General features: G+C 50.6%; 1 protein-coding gene and 1 long non-coding RNA gene across 2 annotated transcripts; both read left to right on the top strand.

Annotated features, from left to right (window-relative positions):
• The first annotated feature begins 415 nt into the window (after window positions 1–415).
• On the top strand, window positions 416–1,971 carry HOXC5 (homeobox C5). The gene is given in 5 exon segments (XM_061443625.1): window positions 416–531; window positions 533–568; window positions 570–910; window positions 912–967; window positions 1,753–1,971. Coding segments are annotated over 5 exon segments (660 nt in total). The 5' UTR covers window positions 416–507; the 3' UTR covers window positions 1,956–1,971.
• Window positions 1,972–5,923: 3,952 nt separating this feature from the next.
• On the top strand, window positions 5,924–17,807 carry LOC133263762 (uncharacterized). Its single transcript, XR_009741529.1, has 2 exons — window positions 5,924–6,006; window positions 17,633–17,807. It is a non-coding gene; the product is annotated as an uncharacterized LOC133263762 (long non-coding RNA).
• Window positions 17,808–18,293: the final 486 nt, after the last annotated feature.

Raw genomic sequence — 18,293 nt, 5'->3', positions numbered from 1 at the left:
TGAAAAAAAAAAAGAAGGGAAGAATCCCCCCACCTATAAATTCTGCACTTTAGGAGGAACAAAAAACGCGGCCCCCCCCCACCCCTGAACTTCAAAGGGACACAAATCACCCTAAATCAAAGCGGTTGGGAAAAAAAAAAAGGAAAAAAAAGGGGGGGGAAGAGGAAAAAAAAAAAAAGAAAAATAGAAGGGAAAAAAGAGGAGAAAAAAAGGGGGAAAAGAGTAAAAAAAGGATTAGAAAAAGAGGAAAAAGGAGAGAAGGGGAAAAGAGGAAAGGGAAGGAGAAGAGAAAGGGAAAGAGAAGAAAAAAGAGGGGAAAAAAGGCTAAAAATATCGAAGGTGAAAAGGAGAGGAAAAGAGGAAAAAAACAAGAGAAGAAAAAAGGAAGAAACTTAAAAAAAAAAAGAGAAAAAAGAAAAAAAAAGAGGAAAAGAAGAGGGAAAAGATCCCCCTCCCAAATTCCCCCCCCCTCTTTTTTATTATTTCTTTTGCCTCCCCTCCTCCGCCATGAGTTCTTACGTCGCCAATTCGTTTTTATAAGCAAAGTCCCCCCGTTCCTGCCTATGCCATTGCAAAGTTATGGAAATTATGGAAGTGTGCCGGGGGTCCCGCCGCCCAGGTACCGCGGCAGCGGCTCGGACCCGAGCATCGCCCTCCCCTCCGCCGGGGCTGCCGCCTCCCTGGGCTCGGATATGTCTGCAGCCCCCCGAGCTAACCCCGAGCGACCTTCTTGCACGGTCATGGGTTCTTCAGGGCATCCTTTAGCCAGAGACGAGCAAGCATCCCTAAATCCCGGGATTTACAACCAGAAGAGCGCTAACCCGGCGCTGGAGGAGAGATCTAAGAGCTCGGGTGAAATCAAAGCCGAGCCGGTGCAAACAGCCCAGCAAGGAGGACCCCAACTGCAGCAGGCAGCACCAACCTCCACAAATCTACCCCTGGATGACCAAACTGCACATGAGCCATGGTAAAACTTTCACTTCTTGATTTTTTGTTTCACAGGACCTTTTTTTTTTCTTATCTTTTTTTTTTTCCCCCCCTTTTTTTATTTTTTTTTTCCCCTTGCCTTGGGTTTTATAGGCCATACGGGCAAAATAATAAAAAACCTGAGGTCGTAAATTTTACGACTAAGGCATCAATTGCTCGTAAAACTGTCCACTAAAAGGCTTAGAGGCTATAGACGCCCAAATTTATGACGGCATAATTGGATCATAGAAACAAAACGTGTATAAAAGGCAATATTCCATTTTTTTTTGGGAGGGGGGGTTAAAAAATAACTGGAAATACACATGTTCTTTGAGGGTGAGCTTTAAGAAAGAAGAGGCACCAGAAGCGAAGGTGAAGGGAAAGCCTGGAGAGATTTTCCCCTTCACCTTCCCAGGGCTGCGAGGGGAGGGGGGGGTGGAATAAAAAGACAAGATCCCCAAGAAAAGATATTTCCCTCCTTTGTCCACTTCCTTATTGTCCGAGAGGAAACAGGTTCACTTCTGGCTCATCTACATGCGTTTGATCCGGGCTTTGGGAGGTGGAAAGGGGAAGACTTGGGGGGGCTGAAGGTGTTGGGGGATGAAGGATTTGAGGCTGCTCCACTCCCTGCGTGCCCGCAGCAAACTTCTGTACCTTCTAGATTTGTAACCGGGTTTTGCCGTATAAAGAAACCATAAATAAACCGATTTAAAAGCCACCCCAGATTGCTTCTCTTTTCCATGCGGTGTCTGCCCTTTATTCTTATGTCTTTTCCCCCCCCTTCAGAAACGGATGGAACCAGCTACACCCGCTACCAAACTCTGGAACTAGAGAAAGAGTTTCATTTTAACAGATACCTGACGCGGCGGAGGCGCATTGAGATCGCCAACAACCTCTGCCTGAACGAGAGGCAAATCAAAATCTGTTTTCAAAACCGGAGGATGAAGTGGAAGAAAGATTCCAAGTTGAAAAGCAAAGAGGCTCTTTAGGTGGGATTGCAGAAGATGGGGGGGGGGGGGGGGTCCTTGCTTTGATTTGATTCGGTTTTTCCCTTGTTGATGCTTTTTTTCGCCTTCCCCCCCCCCCCTTTTCCCATCACTTCTGGTGGAAACTTTGATTTTTGGGGTGGGGAGGGAGGGAGCTGCTGTTGGACTCTGGTCCTTACCCTCACGCATCCCTCAGACAAAGGAGATCTCTTATTAGTATGCAAAAATAAGGAGGGAGGGGGGAAAACTCCAACCCCGCTGTTAGCTTCATGCGAAGATTTAGTGTATGGCTCCTTGGGTTGCTACTAAGTGTCCTAACCTGTGCGATGGGTTTTTGGGGGGGAAATTGCCAAGAAAAGGGCAAAATAACCAAAAAAGCTTCAAGAGGAATCCGCGGGGTGGCTGGTGGTGTCCTCTCAGCTCTAAAAATCGCGATTTTCAGAGGGAAAATGAGAAAGCAGCTGGTGAAAAAGGGCAAAAAAGGGAAAAGGGGGGGGGGGATAAAAAGCCCTAAACCCGGTGAGTTTATAAAGTCCCGGCTTCGCTCTCCTCTCGCCCTGATGGGAGAAGGAAACCTCTGCTCGCTTTGCTGGGAATTGCGCAGGGAAGATGCTCTGGCCCCTGGTTTTCCCCTCTCTGCTCGGGAGGGGAAGCATTGCCCCCAGCTGAGGCTGGGAACCCCTAAAAAGCACCTCTGAACCCCGCAAAGGGGCCGGGGTGGGGTGGGGGGTTGTGTTTGCGCTTCCCTTGGGACACTGATGGCATCATTTTATTACTATTTGCATATAAAAGAAATGAATAGATTTAGGAGGGGGATAAGGACGGGGGGGGGGGGGGGGAACACGATGGACACTGATTTGCACGGATCCTCTGAAATCTCCGGGCAGGAAAATGCAGCATTGAGGGGTGGGAGGGGGGGGGGGGGGGGAGGGAAAAACCCCCAACCCTCTGGACTTCATATTATTGTGTATTTATTTGTTGCGTAATTCATGTGGATCTGCTAAATGCTAAGCTCTATAATTAAACACGAAACCAAACGCGCCCAAGGCGAAACCCCGATTTGTACATCTCTGTCTAAATTCAGTCCCACCGCAGGAGCCTCTTTTCCTTCCGAACCCTCCCCGATGGTGTACGCGGTGTATTTATGAGTTGTCGTTTCGCCTGGGAAAGGGCGATGAAACCTCTCGTTTGCTCATATGGAATAAACGGTGAACGCTCCAAAAGTCGGGCAGAGATTTCCGTGCTCCTTCGCCCTGCCCTGGGGCAGCTTTGCTTTGGGCAAAGCGTTGCTTTGAAAGTGTTATCAGGTCGTGTTTTTAAAGCAAAGCAGCTTCCAGGGAGGGGGAAGGGATGCTTGAGCTTAGAGCATCCTTCTCCTCCCACCCTGGAAAAGGTAGGTGCTGCTTTTCCTATTTCCCAGAGTATTGGGAAAAGGAGGGGGGGAAAGGGGATTTAATTATAGCGCTGGCTGGGCCCTGGGGAAGGTGAGCTGCTCCCTGTCCCAGCTCGGACTCGTCTATCTGCCTTTATTTAGCTGCGGGTTTCCATTGCAGGCTGCGCTCCTCGCATGGCAGATGGCATTTAAATCGGAATATCGGATTAAAATGACCTTCTCTCCTTGCTCCTCTCCCCTCCCCTCTCTCTTCCCCCCGATACTTGGGGTAAAATCGCTTTTGCCCCCTAAATCTTCCACCGGGGCAGCACCTGAATGCGAGGAGGAGGTCCCAGTGTTTGACTGGAGGTGATTGGGGTGGCGGACCCTATTGGGTGATGGCACCAGGCCCTGTTGGCCCCATCATCATCCCACCCCTTAAGGAGGTTGCAGGGAGAGAAGAGGGACACCCCTCTTTTCGGCTTTTAAGTATATCTATATTGCTTTTTAAGATCTACAGGTATTACTTAATATAAATTATATTTTATTTTAATATAGCATCATATATAATTTCATATACTATTTATATATATAATGTTAGAAATACATCTGAGTTTATGTATATATTAATACAGATACGTATCTATTATTTTCTGTCTCTGCTAAGGTGGAGGGGCCTAATGCAGAACACATGGGCTCTACCTCTGGGGTGGAAACACGCTTCCATAGGGTATCCACACATCCCGGGAGCTAACACTTGGGTCCATATGGACTCCTCCGTACCTCCAGCCATATGGCAGAGGCGCGGGGCTGAGGGGAAGAAAAGCAACCCAAACCACACAAAAAACCCCATCGTGGAGGGTCTAAAGGAGGAGGAGGAAGAGGAAGAGGGTGGGGGGACCCCCTCCGAACCCACTCGTGTACCGAGGGGTGCGTCTATGGTGTCTCTACGAGCTGAGATTTGCATAGGGCTCAACCTATATGTTCTCTTTCCCAGACAAGCGGGGTGGCTCCTCCCGTGTCTCGCAGCTCTTTACGGGCGAAAACAAACGCCGGGAGAAGCCAAGAAGCCCCATAAAACTTTATAGGATTTCCTTTACACACGGGAAACAACGGAACAATTTCCTGACCCGGCAAAACAAAAGTTTGCTGCTGCCAGCAGCGGCTCGGGGGGCTTTTTAGGGGTACAATTAGCACAGCGTGCTCAAGTAGGGCACCCCTCCCAGCTCCGGGGGCTTCGTTTAATGGTTGGTACCCTTGGTTGGTGGGGGTCTGGTTGCTTGGCGAGTTGCGAGCTGTAAAGATGTTCCATTGGAGTGTCGCTTAACAGTGAAAAAAAAACCACCTCTTTTCACCCATTTCCCCCCCCCTTCTCCACTGTCATTTGGGGTGAAATACTGCAAAAGCAAGCAAGGTTCCCCTCGCGTATTTCTCTGTACACCAGTGCTTGCCCACTCGTGGAGGGCCTGGCGTGATTTCAGTGGGGCTGGGGAACCATCCCAATCATCTCTTCTTTTTATGACCATTATCTATATTCCGGGTTTTATTCCTTCCCCACGCTGTGTAAATCTCTTGCCTGGTTGCTCAGGCACAAAAACCCTCTTGGCGTGTGCTGGTAATTGCTCGTTATTCCGTTCAATTTTCTCTTAAGCAACGTCTTCCCTTCCCTCTCCCCGGGATGACTGCAGCGTCTCTGGGTTATTATCTTGGATTCTGATTACATTTCGCACTCTTTAACACCTTTTCCCTTCAGCCTTTTTCACCGCGAAGCTGTCAAGGCAGCTCGGGATCGTCAAGGCAAGGGTTAACCAGCTCCAGACCACGCGTGTTTCAGCTGCCAGGGCAAGGGGGGAAACCCCAAACCAGCCCCAAAACACCCCCTAAACCCCCACTTTAAACCTCAAACTTGCACGTTTCCACCCTGCGGAGCGGAGTGCGGCTTCTTATGATTAATTACGGGCTTCTCCTGCCCCGGGGAGGGGGGGAGAGAGGGGTCAGGGGGGGTCTCTGCACCCCTCACACCCCCCACACCCCCCCTCTCCTCTAAGGGACATTTATCTGGGGGGTGCTGGGTGTTTGGTGGATGTTGTTGCTGGTGCTGCCTGGGATTCGCCTTTTGATTTCCCCTCTCGGCTGCTCGATCCCTTCGCAAAGACTCAAGAAGGAAATAGAAAAGGACTTACCTTGCCCCGCCATCCGTGTCAACCCCGTGAGAACTTAAAATGGCCCAAAAAGAAAAACAACAAACCAACCAAAGTTCCTTTTTTTTATATATATATATATATATGTAAAAAATCCACGATATTATTTTGTTTTCCTTTGTTTTGCATGGGTTTTTGGTTTTTTTTTTGGCTCGAGGAAAGCAAAGCTCTTTTAGTTTCACCGGGAACACCAGAACATTAGCAGAAATACTCATGCCTTCTATGCGAATTTAGTAGTTTAAAACTTTTGAAGGTTATTTATGTGGATGGCCCTAAGCAAAAGCCCTGAATGGCTCTCAGGGAGCACGTGATGTCATTAAACTAAGTTTTATGGTTTGGGGGAGCTGACAAACCCACAATATATTTACATCATATATAATCTTAACTGTCCACCATCGCAGCTGCTAGAGCTGTTTAATGCTGGGACAGTGGGACAAGGCGCTTTAGTGCGGAGCGCGGCGGCCGGAGCAGCACCTCCCGCGTAAGTTTGCTTCTTCCAAACTCCTTTTATTCCCTTTCTTTAGTATTTTTTTCCCCACCTATTTCAGTGATTTCCCATTTCTCAGCCTCTCTTAGGAAACCTTTCTGAAATCCCCTTTTGGCGTGGGAAAACGGGGAGAAAAGGGGGGGGGGGGATGGCGTGCGAGCTGGAATGTGAATTTTCCAAAGGGGAATGCTGCAGGCGGGGATCTTATCCTGCAGCAATCTCCTCTCCCCCCCCCCCCCCCCGCCTCATCCTCGCATCCCCAGGGCTGCTGGAGCGGAGATAAGGCCAAGGCGAGTCTATGTGTTACTGGTTTGACTGGTAACCCGCTCATCCCCAAGCGCGGCCCCTTCCCTTCAGGGTACAGCCTAAGGGTAGGCTGGGAGCATCCCTAAGTTTCATCCCTGAGTTGTTTGTTGGGGTTGGGTTGTTGTTTTCGGGGGGGGGGATTTGTGTTTGGGGAGAGATGGGATTTGCAATGGGAAGAAGGGAAATGGGAAGGAATAACTGAAATAAATAAAGGGGGAGACATAGAAATGGTCCATGGAGAGAGAAGGGGCCTGAGTGGGGGGGGGGGGGGGGCAGGTGACGGGGGGGGAATGGTGGCTCCGTGAGGGACCCTATGACACTCATGGGGGGACCCAATGACACCCGTGGGGGATCCCATGATGGGAGGAAGAGGATCTGTGAAGAAGGTGGATTCCCCCCCCATCATCGCCTAAAGGGGGGGGGTGGTGAAGTGGGGGGTGTCTCAAGTTGGAGGTCACGTATGGGAAAGGGGCATCTCGCTGGTCTACGTGGCAGTTGGAGTGGGGGACCCCCTCCAGGGACCCCCTTGGGGTGCTGGGACACCCACCTTGTACCCCGGCAGGGCCTTCAGGATCAAACCTCCCCAAGGGAACCGGGTTGAGGGGGCAATGGGGAGTGCAACTGGCTGGGAACTGGGAACTCCCACCCCAGAGTGCCCCCCATGAGGAGGGTGACCCATTGGCAACAATGGGGCACCCCCTTCCCATCCCATCTAGACAATTGCCGGGCCTCTATTGTTCTCCTAGGGGTGAAGAGATGCTTAGCTTTGTGCCCCCCCCCCCCATTCCACAAGGCCTCATCCTGGTGTTATCCCAGGCCTGGCACTTAGGGGGCATGCTACGGTGGGGGGGGGACATAGGAGTTGTATTGGGGGGGGCAGCACAGGGAGCAGAGGCTGCAGATTCCCACTGTGATAGGAGTTGTCTGGAGGGAATTCCACTCGGGAATGCACATGCGTGTGCACCCATGCACAAGCCCACCCATGTATGTGTGTGCACACAGGCCAGCACGCGGATGCACCCACATAGGCATGGACACATGTGCAAACGCACACGCGTGTGCCCACCTGTGCAGCACGCAGCAGGCATGCAAATGCGCGCACGTGTTGTCACAAGTGCATGGGCGCATGCAAGGCCTTTCACGCATGCAAACACCCACATATCCGTGTGTGCAAACTCTTTGTGGGTGCTGGGGGGGGGCTTTGTGGGTGCTAAACCCCTCCCAGAAGCTTCTTTGAAGGGATGGGGACCCCCTTGCAGCCAAGGCTGGACCCCCCCCACTTCAGGGATCTTGAGGTGTTGTGCCCCACTGTGCAGGCACAACCTTTGCGGATAGGATGGAATAAGAGGCAATGACATAGGGAAACACCTCGGGACCCCCCAATCCTTTCCTCTTCAGAGCCTTCAGGGGTTCAACCCCCCACCCCACCCCAAAAACCAGGCAGCAGCCCTAAGGCAGCCCCTTGGGACCTCTTCTCCTTTTGGCAGGGGACCCAGTGTGGGGATTTGAACCCTTTCTCCAAGTGCCTTATTCAGTGACCCTCATTTGGGGGTGTCCGGGGGGGGGTTTGCCATGGTCCGAGGGTGGGTGTCAGTGGTGGGGGGAAGGCTGCTCTTCTGCAGAGGCCTTGCGACCCCCCCCCCCCCCCCAGCCCTTACTGTCCCGTTTAGCACCCCACTGTTGGTACCAGGGCCGGGGTCACGTTTTAGTCTCCATCACAGAGATGGAGATTAATTTTGCCCCTTAATCCCATTGGGAATGTGCTCCCAAACCCCCTTCACCTGATCCATCTACCTAAGCCCTATAGAGCGATGGGGATCTATAGGGCTCTATAGGGCCCTATATCGTGAGAAATCATCAGTATTTTGTTCACATCCCTCCACCGAGCAGCAAGATGTCCCCACGATGGTGGGATAAAGACACTGTCCCCACTTGAGGGCTCTTATGGGGGGGGGGGTGTGTCCCTGGGGTCTTAGCATCTTCTTCTCGCCGCCCCCCCCCCGGCATTGTGCAGGTCCTGAGGGCTTGGAAAAGGGGAAAATGCTAAAAAATTAGAATTATCCCATTTATTAAGGTCGTTCATAGTGGGAAAAGGTGCAAAAAAATGGGGCAGCTCCAAGCTTGTGGAGCTGGGAACACGCAGAGGTTTTTTGGGGATCCCCCCGAACCTCTGGATCCCATCATCCCATGACCCCAAACCCCCTGGAAAGTCCTTGGAAGGCTCATTTAAATAACGTGCTTTGGGATAACCCGAAATCGCTCAAAACCTGGAGGCATCCGAACGGGAAGAGGGGATTTGGGGGGACCCCAAGAGCTGGCTGGAGGTGAAGGGGATGCTCTCCTGCGTGTGAGGCTGGTTGTGACCGAAACACCGGGGGGAGAAGGGGGGGACACAAGGAATTGGGGAGAAAGAAGAAAGTTCTTGGCGTCCGATGTAAACCTCGTCTTTTCCTTCCCCCTCCGACCTCTTCCTCCGGGTGATGGATGTTGGGGCATGAGAAATAAATGCCGGGTTGGAGCCTTTTCTTCCGGATATTTGGGGTTTTTCGCTCAGATACCACTGAATTGGAACGTGGAGGCTGCTCGCGTCCCTATGTGTGACCGGGAATAGCCATAATATCCCTCCCTAGCCCTCTGTTGTGTCAATGACGGGATTAAAACAATGCAGCGCTGATAAGAAACCGCTCTTCGTAACAGAAAAAAAATGATTTTTCTGCGTAATTGGACGGGAGAAACAAATAATAAAGTCCAGAGAATGACTGTGGGGAATAGAATTTCCTCGCATCCAGCTGGGTGCTGGGAAAAAACAGGGATTATTGGAGGGTGGCCAGAGGAAATCCGGCTGGAATAGGTGCAACCCGATGTTTCCATCCCATCCTCGGGGTCTTTTTTGTCTTCTGCCCGAGGTGGGGAAGGGAGTTTCTGCCCATCACCTCCCATTTTCCCCCGGCCTGTCCCTGCAGACCCTATTGATGGATTGATTTTATTGATTTATTATCCACTCCTCCGAGCGCGTTGCTATCAAATGATGTTTTGAGCTGGGTTTTCCCGGTCAAGAGTTGAATCCCGAGTTATCGATTTCTGTTTCGTTCCCCTCCCTTTTCCTTCTCTTTTTCTTCCCCTTGATTTGCGATTTTTCTCATCCCCGGCAGTCGCGACCCCTTTTCCCAACAGGAACTGGGAATATCCATCCTCCCCATCCACCTTCCCTGCTTGCAGGAAGAAAGAAAACAAGCACGTTCCCTCTGGATGCATCCTCTATCATCGCCTTATCCCAACTCTTCCCTCCGCTTTACAGCCAAAACAACACGGTTTGACCAGGAATTAAACACCCCCCAATTTATTTCCATCTCGATAGCATTTATTAGACCTTCTCTTCCTCCTTGAGCTGTGCCTGTGTGCGTATGGCTCTTCCCCACACAGGGATGCAGCGCCTGGATGGGTATGGATGTATGGATGCGCGGTCCAAGGGGGGGCACACAGACACACGCACTTACATAAACAGACACCGAGATATTTGAATGTTTCCTTGGCACTTAGCAGATTCCTCTGATTCCCTCTCAGCAGTAAAGTAACCACCAGGGAAAGGAGAGCGGCTACTGTTGACCTCCGATATTTATTCACGCCCAGGGCAGGAATTGAGTTTGCTGGAGTTAGTTTGGGAAAGGGGGGGTGGGGGGGTGGGGGAGGTCTCTTCCCGCTTGGAAAAATGCTATTTTATTTCCCGTAGGTTTAGGGAAAAGAACGAAACAGGACTCGGAGGAGGCAGCAGCGTGAGGCTGAGGCTGGCTTTGACTTTTATAGAAGTGATTTGGGTTGCAAGACGCTTCCCATCTCCCCCCAGCGTGCATTGGGGGTGACAGGGGACAAGAGGGATCTGCTGTGGGGGAGGAAACAGGGACACCCCCATTCACCAGACTCCCAAACTCCGGCAGCAAACAGGAGGGGTGTCCCTTGCTGCCAGACTTGGGGGCTTGGCGAGTACAGCTCGATCCCTGAGGTCATTTATTCCACCTTTTCTTCTTCTTTTCCTTCCTTCTTTCCTTTTCCTTCCTTCCTTCCTTCCTTCCTTCCTTCCTTCCTTCCTTCCTTCCTTCCTTCCTTCCTTCCTTCCTTCCATCCCTCCATCCATCCTTTCCTCCTTCCTCCCTCCCTCCCATCCATCCATCCATCCATCCATCCATCCATCCATCCATCCATCCATCCATCCATCCTTTCCTCCTTCCTACCTCCCTCCCTCCCATCCATCCATCCATCCATCCATCCCTCCCTCCCTCCCTCCCTCCCTCCCTCCCTCCCTCTTCTTCCTCTCATCCCTTCTCCCCACTGGAGCCCTCCAATTCCTCCCCATTCCCCGAATCCTGGTATTATTTTGAAGGCCTTTCCCATCACCACCCCCCCTCAATCCCCCGTCCCCTCCAGCAGATTCCTCCTCGGTATGGACCTGACAGGGACCACAGCTTGGGGGGGGAGAACCAAAAATGGGGGGGGGGGGGCACAGCTTTTGAGCCTCTGCATAGCTCGATCCTTCCTTTCCTTTGGGGAAAGGGGGGGGCGTCCCTCTATTAGAGACCTCATTAAGGGGGTGCAGGCTGAGCTTGATGAGTTCCTGTAAGTAACAGCAGTGGAGCTCGTGTGTCCCCACCCCGGTACTCCCCTTTCCCCCCTCTGCACCCTGCACTGGGATCCAGCATCCAACAGAACACCCCCAGATAACCCCCCAGTTGGGGATCGAAGGGATTTTGGGATCCCCTTCCCCCCCAAAAAAGAGCCACCCCCAGTGCTAAGAGACATTTTGGGGGTGCCCTGAGGGGTTTCTCAGGGCTAAGTATTCCCTCTTGGGGGAGGTGGGGGTTCTTCTCCCTCTGGAGCTCATAGGTGGGATTTGAAATGGGGGGAGCAATTGAGTGCTTGGGCTTGCGTGTGTCCGAACAACAAAAAATCCCTGTTTCCTGCTGTTTTTCCTGGTTTCCTTTCCCTTTCTTTTCCTGGTTTCCTTTCCCTTTCTTACGTGCTAAAGCCTTGGGAAACGGGGGGAAAGATTTACCTGCAGACTCAAGCTGACATCTCCCATCTGCGCCCGCTCCTCTCCGCTACCTGCCTCTTGTCGACATTAATTCTCTGCCATATAGTGGCGAAATAAGAAGCTTTAAAACCTCGGCAGGGTCATGGGGCTGAGGGGGGGGATGTGTGTGTGTGTATGGGGGGGGAAGGAAGCGGAGTACGAACCAACCTGTGTTTTATGGGGAGCTTTCAGCGGGCGGCACGAACGCCTCATCCTTCACTCCAGCCCCGAGCGCGAGGTTTCAGGTCAGATGTGGGACTTCAAAGAAGCCTTTTTTTTGGGGGGGGGGGTTGTGTGTGTGTGTGTGACCTGCGGCTTGCACAAGCTCTCGCCAGGCTGCTCCTTGCAGCGACCCTCACCGTGCCCTTTGGGCTTTGCCCTTTCCCTCTTTCCGCCCCCCCCATCAGTTCACCTTTCCCAGTTTTCCCAGCAAATCTAAAGGCTCGGGGGCACCGTTAGCATTGGGAAAAGGCGATTTTCCTCCCCGAACCTCTACGGCCCAGGCTGTGGGTGCAGCGATTTTTCCCCTTTTTCCCCCCTCTTTTTTCCTTCTTTCTTATTAAAAAATCCCCCCCTCCTTTTTTTTTTTCCCCTTTATTTTTATCCCCCCTTTTTTTTTTCCTTTCTTTCCCTTTTCTTCTATTTTTTTTTCTTCAGGGAAGCAGCCGATTTCTTATCAGGTCGGGATTGATGCTGCCGGCCTCCTTCTCTATATCATCCCCACGGCTCCTCTTGTTCCAGCCCGGCTCCCTTTGCTCCGGGGGCCGTGAGTGATGGCTCCCGCAGCTCCCCATGCCTCCAGAATCCTAATAACCCCTCCGAGGAAAGTAGGGGGGGGGGGTGTGGACCCCCTCTCCCCCTATTTTCCTAGCAGGAATTTTTAGGGATACCCCCTCAAATCCCACCCCGGGGCTCGCCTTTTCTCAGCTCCTGTTGCTGGAAGCCCCCGCGGAAGCCAGGAAACGTTTTTATTAAAAGGTTTTGATGGATTCGCCTTGGGGATTAACTAAGATAATAGTTTATTGCACTGCGAAAGATTAAACTGAAAGTACCCTGGTGAAAGAAAAAGTATAAATAAACATTAAAGGGAGCGGGGAGCATCTTTTCCAAGCATTCAATCCCGTCTTTCCCACTTTTAACAAGGGGCTCCAGGGTGTCCGCGCAGCCTTCCTGGGGCATCATTATTATTGCTATTAATATTATTATTGCTATTATTATTATTATTTGATGACTCGGCGAAGGGGTTTGCCAGATTGCGGGTGCGGAGGGGACATCCCTCCCCATCCCTCTTTCCCCTTCCCTGGAGCAGAGTTACCCCGAGGTAAAGCCCCATTCCCCCGCCCGGCTGCTGTCAGGGCTGGATTGCGCCCATGGGCGCGGAGCTGCGCGCATCTGGGTCGTGTCGGGTTTGAAGAGCGTGTTTACACAGCGGGAGAGTTTAAAACACGGCCCGAGAGGCGATAAAACCGGGCCTTTAAATCATCCTGCCCTTCATCCAGTCCCTTCCACATCTGCTGCGGGGCCGGGATCTGCCCTCCATGTGATGCTGCCGGGCCCCATAGGGGCAGGACCCCTCTCTTACCTCCACCTCCTCACGCGTGTCACCCCCTTCTCCATCCCTCTTTAGCCCACTTTTCACTGCCCTGCATCCAGAGGAAGGGACACCCGAAGGTTTAAATGAGAGCTGGGTGTTGATCCGAGGTGTACCCGGAGGGTTGCAAAGGGTGTTAAAAAGGGCTGAGTGCAGCGCGATAAAACCTGGGCTTAGTCCTAGCTTGGGAGGACTCAAAATGCACCGAGAAAAGGGAGTTTCCCCCTGGTTTATCCCCTTCCACCCCACTTTGGAGCCAGGCCCGCGGCTCTGCATCCCTTCGAGTTAAGGCTGAGCCAGCTTTGCCACGTTCCTTCTGCAGCAACAGCGGGCCAGGGCTTCTCTTTCCCCAAACTCCCCCCTAAACCCCTCCAGTTGGGGCTGGATGAACTCTTTTTTAGGGGGAAAAACGACTTCATTTTTATTCCCCGTCCCTACACAGAAACTTTCCCCATCCCCTTCTCCCGGCCTAAGCCATCCAGAAGGATTATGGAGCCCAGAAGTGGATTTACAACCAGAGGGGGTCTGGGGGGGACGACACACACACACACACGATGATGTTAATCGTTCATATTGTCATCCCCAAGGAAGATTTCCATGGGGTAAGAGCATTAAGCACCGCTGAAAGCAGAAGCCCTCTCCAACAGGAGGGCTCGGGCTCAAGTTTGTGTATGTTTCCACCCCATACAATAACATCTCTAGATCTGCTAATGGGCCCTTTGCAACCCTTGGACACTTTCTCCTTCAACTTTCACTTTCTCTTCCCCCCCCCCCCCCCCCCAAAACACGCCCTTTCCCCAATCCAAGCCCAATGTTTTCTTTTCAACTTAACCCAGGGTTCAGCAATTACCCGGTGGGTCAGTGTAAAAGTCGTCTTTGTCTATGAAAAGTCAAGGAGAAACCTTAGCTCCTGTATATACATCACTTAAAAGCATCCTCCAGCCGGGTTCTCCTCTGCCTCCAAGAGCCCCCCCCTACTCCTAGAACCCCCTCCCGAGCTCAAACAAAGATTTTAAGCCCGGAATAAAATGGATTCGAAGGAAATAACAGGGAGAAAACCCTCCCCAAGGCCAACAAATGAGGGAAGAGCCCAGATGCGGTCACACGAACTGGGGTGATCTGGGGAATAAAGGGGGAAGGGGGTGTCTGTTTTTGGGGGGGGTTTATGGGGAGCAGAGCTGCGGGGTCCTGTTAAAGCACAGGAGGAGATGGAGAGGGGAGCGGTGTCACTTGGTTACTGGTGGATTTGGTTTAAACGATCGCTTTCTGATACAAGGGTTGGGGGGGGGGAGGCAAAAAGGGAAAGGGGAAAAGGATAAAAGGAAATAAGAGAAAAAAGATAAAGAAAATGAAGAAAAAGGGAGAATAAAGAAAAAGGGAAAAATAAAGGGAAAAAAATAAAATAATTATAATAATTGAAAAAAAAATGATTAAAAAGGGAGGAAAAAAGGTGTCTTTCCTACCAAACAGCAAGTTTCACCCTTGCTGAGCTCCTGCTCCACCGAGTCCCGAGGAGCTCTGGGGCTGATGCGCCGATACCAATTAAACGAGGACTAAGATCTGGGCTCATTTGTAGCCCAGCGAAGCCTCGGCGAGGAGGGGGCTTCGCTCCGACCTCCTTCCCTTTCTTTTTTGGTCCCCTTCTCCTTTGGCGACGGGGCCGAGAGGAACAAAAACCAACAATTTCTCCGGCATAAAAATGAAACATCAAATTAGTTTGCCTCTGGGCTTCATTTTTCCCCTTCTACATTATAACTAGTTATTGAACTCGCTAGAAGATCTAAAGGCCATTTGTGAGGAGAGAAATTTCAATGGAGTTCCCCCATCAATAACTCCTTGGCAGTGACCTATTGGATCAAGTCAAACAGTTGAGGTGAAATTCAGGTCACGCTGTCTCACCAATATTAAAATGCGGGCACTTTTTAAAAAAGCCACTTTCAACGAGATTCGAGGAAAATTGAATTCCTGGGGGGGGGTGGGGGGGTGGAAGAAAAAGGGGGAGGGGATGGGAGAACCTGGTTTGCATATTTTAGTTGCTGTTTGGTGGCAAAGCGGAGGGATTCGTCTTTGCAGGCGTTAAAACGAAGGGATAAATATTTACGTTATTGGTTCGGTCGAGAGCAAAGAGGCTCCAAAGAAAAATGGGCAGGCCAGGAGTTTGGGTGACAGCCCTTGCTTATTAAAATCGTTTGAGGTCGATTCATTACTTCTACTGACAACAGATTTAAAGGGGTTGGGGGGGGGGGGAAGCACAAAAATCAATTAACCATTTGCATATCCCTTTGCATGGCTTAGACCTTGTCTGCTGCTTGCGTTGGGAAGGGACAAAAAGCCAAAGGGCTTCTTCGCCCTCGCCGCTTTCGAGTTGGGAGCTAAAAAATGGGGGTTTCAAGCGTTATTTGGCGTTGATTGTGGTAGGGAGAACGCAACTGTTTAATAGCAAATATAGACGTGGGGTGTGTGTGTGTGTGTGTGTTAGTTCTCTTTAGATCATCACCTTAAACCCAGCTCGCAATAAAACTCCGCTCCCAATTTGATCGCCACCTCCCGCATCCCAAGGAGGCAGGGTTCACCCTCGGCGAGCTTTTCCCCCTTCGCTTTCCCTATTCTTAGGGAACACGGGATAACCAACCCCCAGTAGATAGGTACTTCATTTTTTGCTGGAGAGCACAGATTGCTAATGGGCCGCGGTACAGGTTACCAAACGGTCAGTATGGTAATAGCCAGCACAATGAATCCGGAGAGACAATGCATCCTGATTTTTCTTCAGTACTGTCAAAAAGGCGCTTTGTACTTCCAAATCCCCCCGCGACACTAACCACTTCTCTATTTCCCACCCTCGCCCTAGGTAGGAGAAGGAAATAAAGCCCGAAATGAGTCAATTTTCATGTTTCCCACCCCAGTTTTTCTGCCTGGTTTGGGTTATTTTTTTTTTTTGCTGCATTTTTTCGCTGCCGAGGTGCTGCGTTTCCTTGGGTTTTGTCCCTCCCCAAAGTGTTTCTCGGCACGGTGGTGGGGGGACGAGGGATGGAGAGCGGTGGGAGGGCTGCTTTATAGACAAAAGAGCCAGATTCTTGTACAACTATTCTTCACACGTCCCTGCAGACTTATTTTACAGGGAAAAAGACAAAAAAAAGAAGGGGGGGGGGGGAATTGCGTTAAATAAATACAAAATCCACTTTAACAGGAGGCACCGGTTGACTCTGGTTAAAAGGCGAAGGGAGGGGGGAAATATGAAGGCAAAAACAATAAAAAAGAGGAAAATAGGCATTTTTGGGGGTGCGTTTGTAAGAAATCCGGAGGATTTCTGTCTGATTTTTAGGGTTTTTTGTTTGTTATAAGAAACGCCCCCCCCCCCCATAAACCAACCCCAGGAGCAGAGGATGGAGCAGCGAGTCTTAAAATTAGATTTATCGAGGTGGGAACCAGGGGGTGCAAAGGGGAAGGGGGGGTATAAAGTTGAGTTTCCCCCGTTAAGAAAGCGACAGAGTCCAGAGCCGCCCCGTTTGTGACCTTCACGCCTGGGATTATTCAGTGCTTGGATTTGGTGCCTGTTTGTTTCGTGCTTTATTTCCCTGTTCTTCTTCTAATAATAATATATATTTTTAAACATCTAGCATAGCTTTAAGAGAGCTACCTGTGGATATTTATTTATTCTACTGGTGCTTATTGAAACCCATATATTTTAGGGAGGGGGGGAGAGAAGGAAGGATGTGCGTAGGTAAAAATTACTTTATTAACTCTCCATCTTTATTCAATATTCCCTCAGCCTTGGAATAAAGTTGTTGCATCAGGGCTCAACTATAAATGTCAAAGCCCTGCATGACTCTGAGGTGTTGGGGCAGGATGAAGTATAGCTGGAGAAAAGGAATTTATTGGATCTATTGAAATCAATGCTTTGGGCTCCGGAATACGTTTCTAAGCACGGAGGCGGGTTGGTTTTTTGCCCCAACCAGCTCCCATCCGCCTTCACTCCCTATCCCAAAAGCTCAGGGGGAAGAGGGAAGGGTTTGACTTTGTATAGGGGGATATATACAGGCGGTTCTATAGGTAAAACAGGGATTTACAACTTTAGGAAGGAACAAGCTCTGCCCGTGAATGGGGCCAGCAATTAGCCAAGCCCTGCAAATCCCTCAATAAACCTCCCCCCCCCCCAAAAAAAAAGGCCTAAAAAAGGCCAATTTAAGCCCAAACCCCCACCTAGGGTCCTCCCAGGGATGCGGAGCTGGTGTCCAGGGGGGGGTCCCCCCCCCCCGCAACCCTCCCCGTCGCCTATATGTACCCTGTAGACTCGAATTTGTGTGAGCGTCTCCCAGTCACAAATTCGTCTCTAGGGGAATATATGGGCGATGCCAGAGCCTTGGAAAGTTCTGCTTTCCTCTTAATTGCGGCGTTCCTAATTAAATCCTCCTGATGGCACTTGCTAAGGGGCGGGGGGGGGGAGACAAAGTGGAAGCGCGGGGTTGGTCTTTGCCAGGGCTTGATAATAATAATAGTCATAATAATAGCAATAGTAATAATAATAATAGAAAGAAGATGGGGAAGAAAAATAAAGGGGTAAAAAAAGAGGGGAAAAAAAGGGAAAAAGCAAATGATTGGGGGGGGGGGGGGGCTGATAATCATCCAAATAAACCCCCATTACTACTTTTCCTCTCCAGAAGAAGCAGCAGCCACCGCAAACACAACTCTGAGCCAAGAGCACAAAGAGCCCCGACCATTTCGCGGTGACTGATTTATGGCGTTTTACAACCCCATAAAAAGCTGTAACAACCAGCCAAAAGCCTTCGACACCGCTGGCACATTTAGTCTAATAAATAAAACATAAACAGTTAACTTTATGTGTCACTTTTATTGTTATCAAGTAAAATATGGCAATGCCCTGCAAGCTATGATTTTCAGCTATAATTGTTATCAAGCACAAGGAGGGAATACCCCACCTCCCTCCTCTGCCCCTCTCTTTAGGGCGAGATGGAGATGGAGAAATCAGAAGGGAAGCTCTAATTGAGGCAGCTGAAAAGCCGCCCAAAGTGGTGACATCCATCTGCAGCTCCCCGACCTGGGCTGGGGTGCTGGGAGCCATTTTTAACGTGTCCCTCTAGCTTTAACCCCAAATCACATCTATACGGCTCTATAGTGCCTAGATATATGGGGGTTTGTGTATCTATATGTAATTTCATATATAAATATGTATATACCCCCCCATATATATGGATTTTTGAGTGTATATATGTAATTTCATATATAAATATAGATATATACGCCCCTACCCGCGCCCGAGCTTGAGGATGGGGAGGTCAATGCCCAAAGCAAGGGTCAAGA

The sequence above is a fragment of the Pezoporus flaviventris genome, unplaced genomic scaffold (genome assembly GCF_033815535.1).
Source record: "Pezoporus flaviventris isolate CSIRO_AGI_PZ_B2104156 unplaced genomic scaffold, CSIRO_AGI_Pfla_v1 ptg000455l, whole genome shotgun sequence".
Taxonomy (NCBI): Eukaryota; Metazoa; Chordata; class Aves; order Psittaciformes; family Psittacidae; genus Pezoporus; species Pezoporus flaviventris.
Note: the sequence above shows the minus strand (reverse complement) of the source record. Positions and strands in the feature narration are given on the sequence as shown.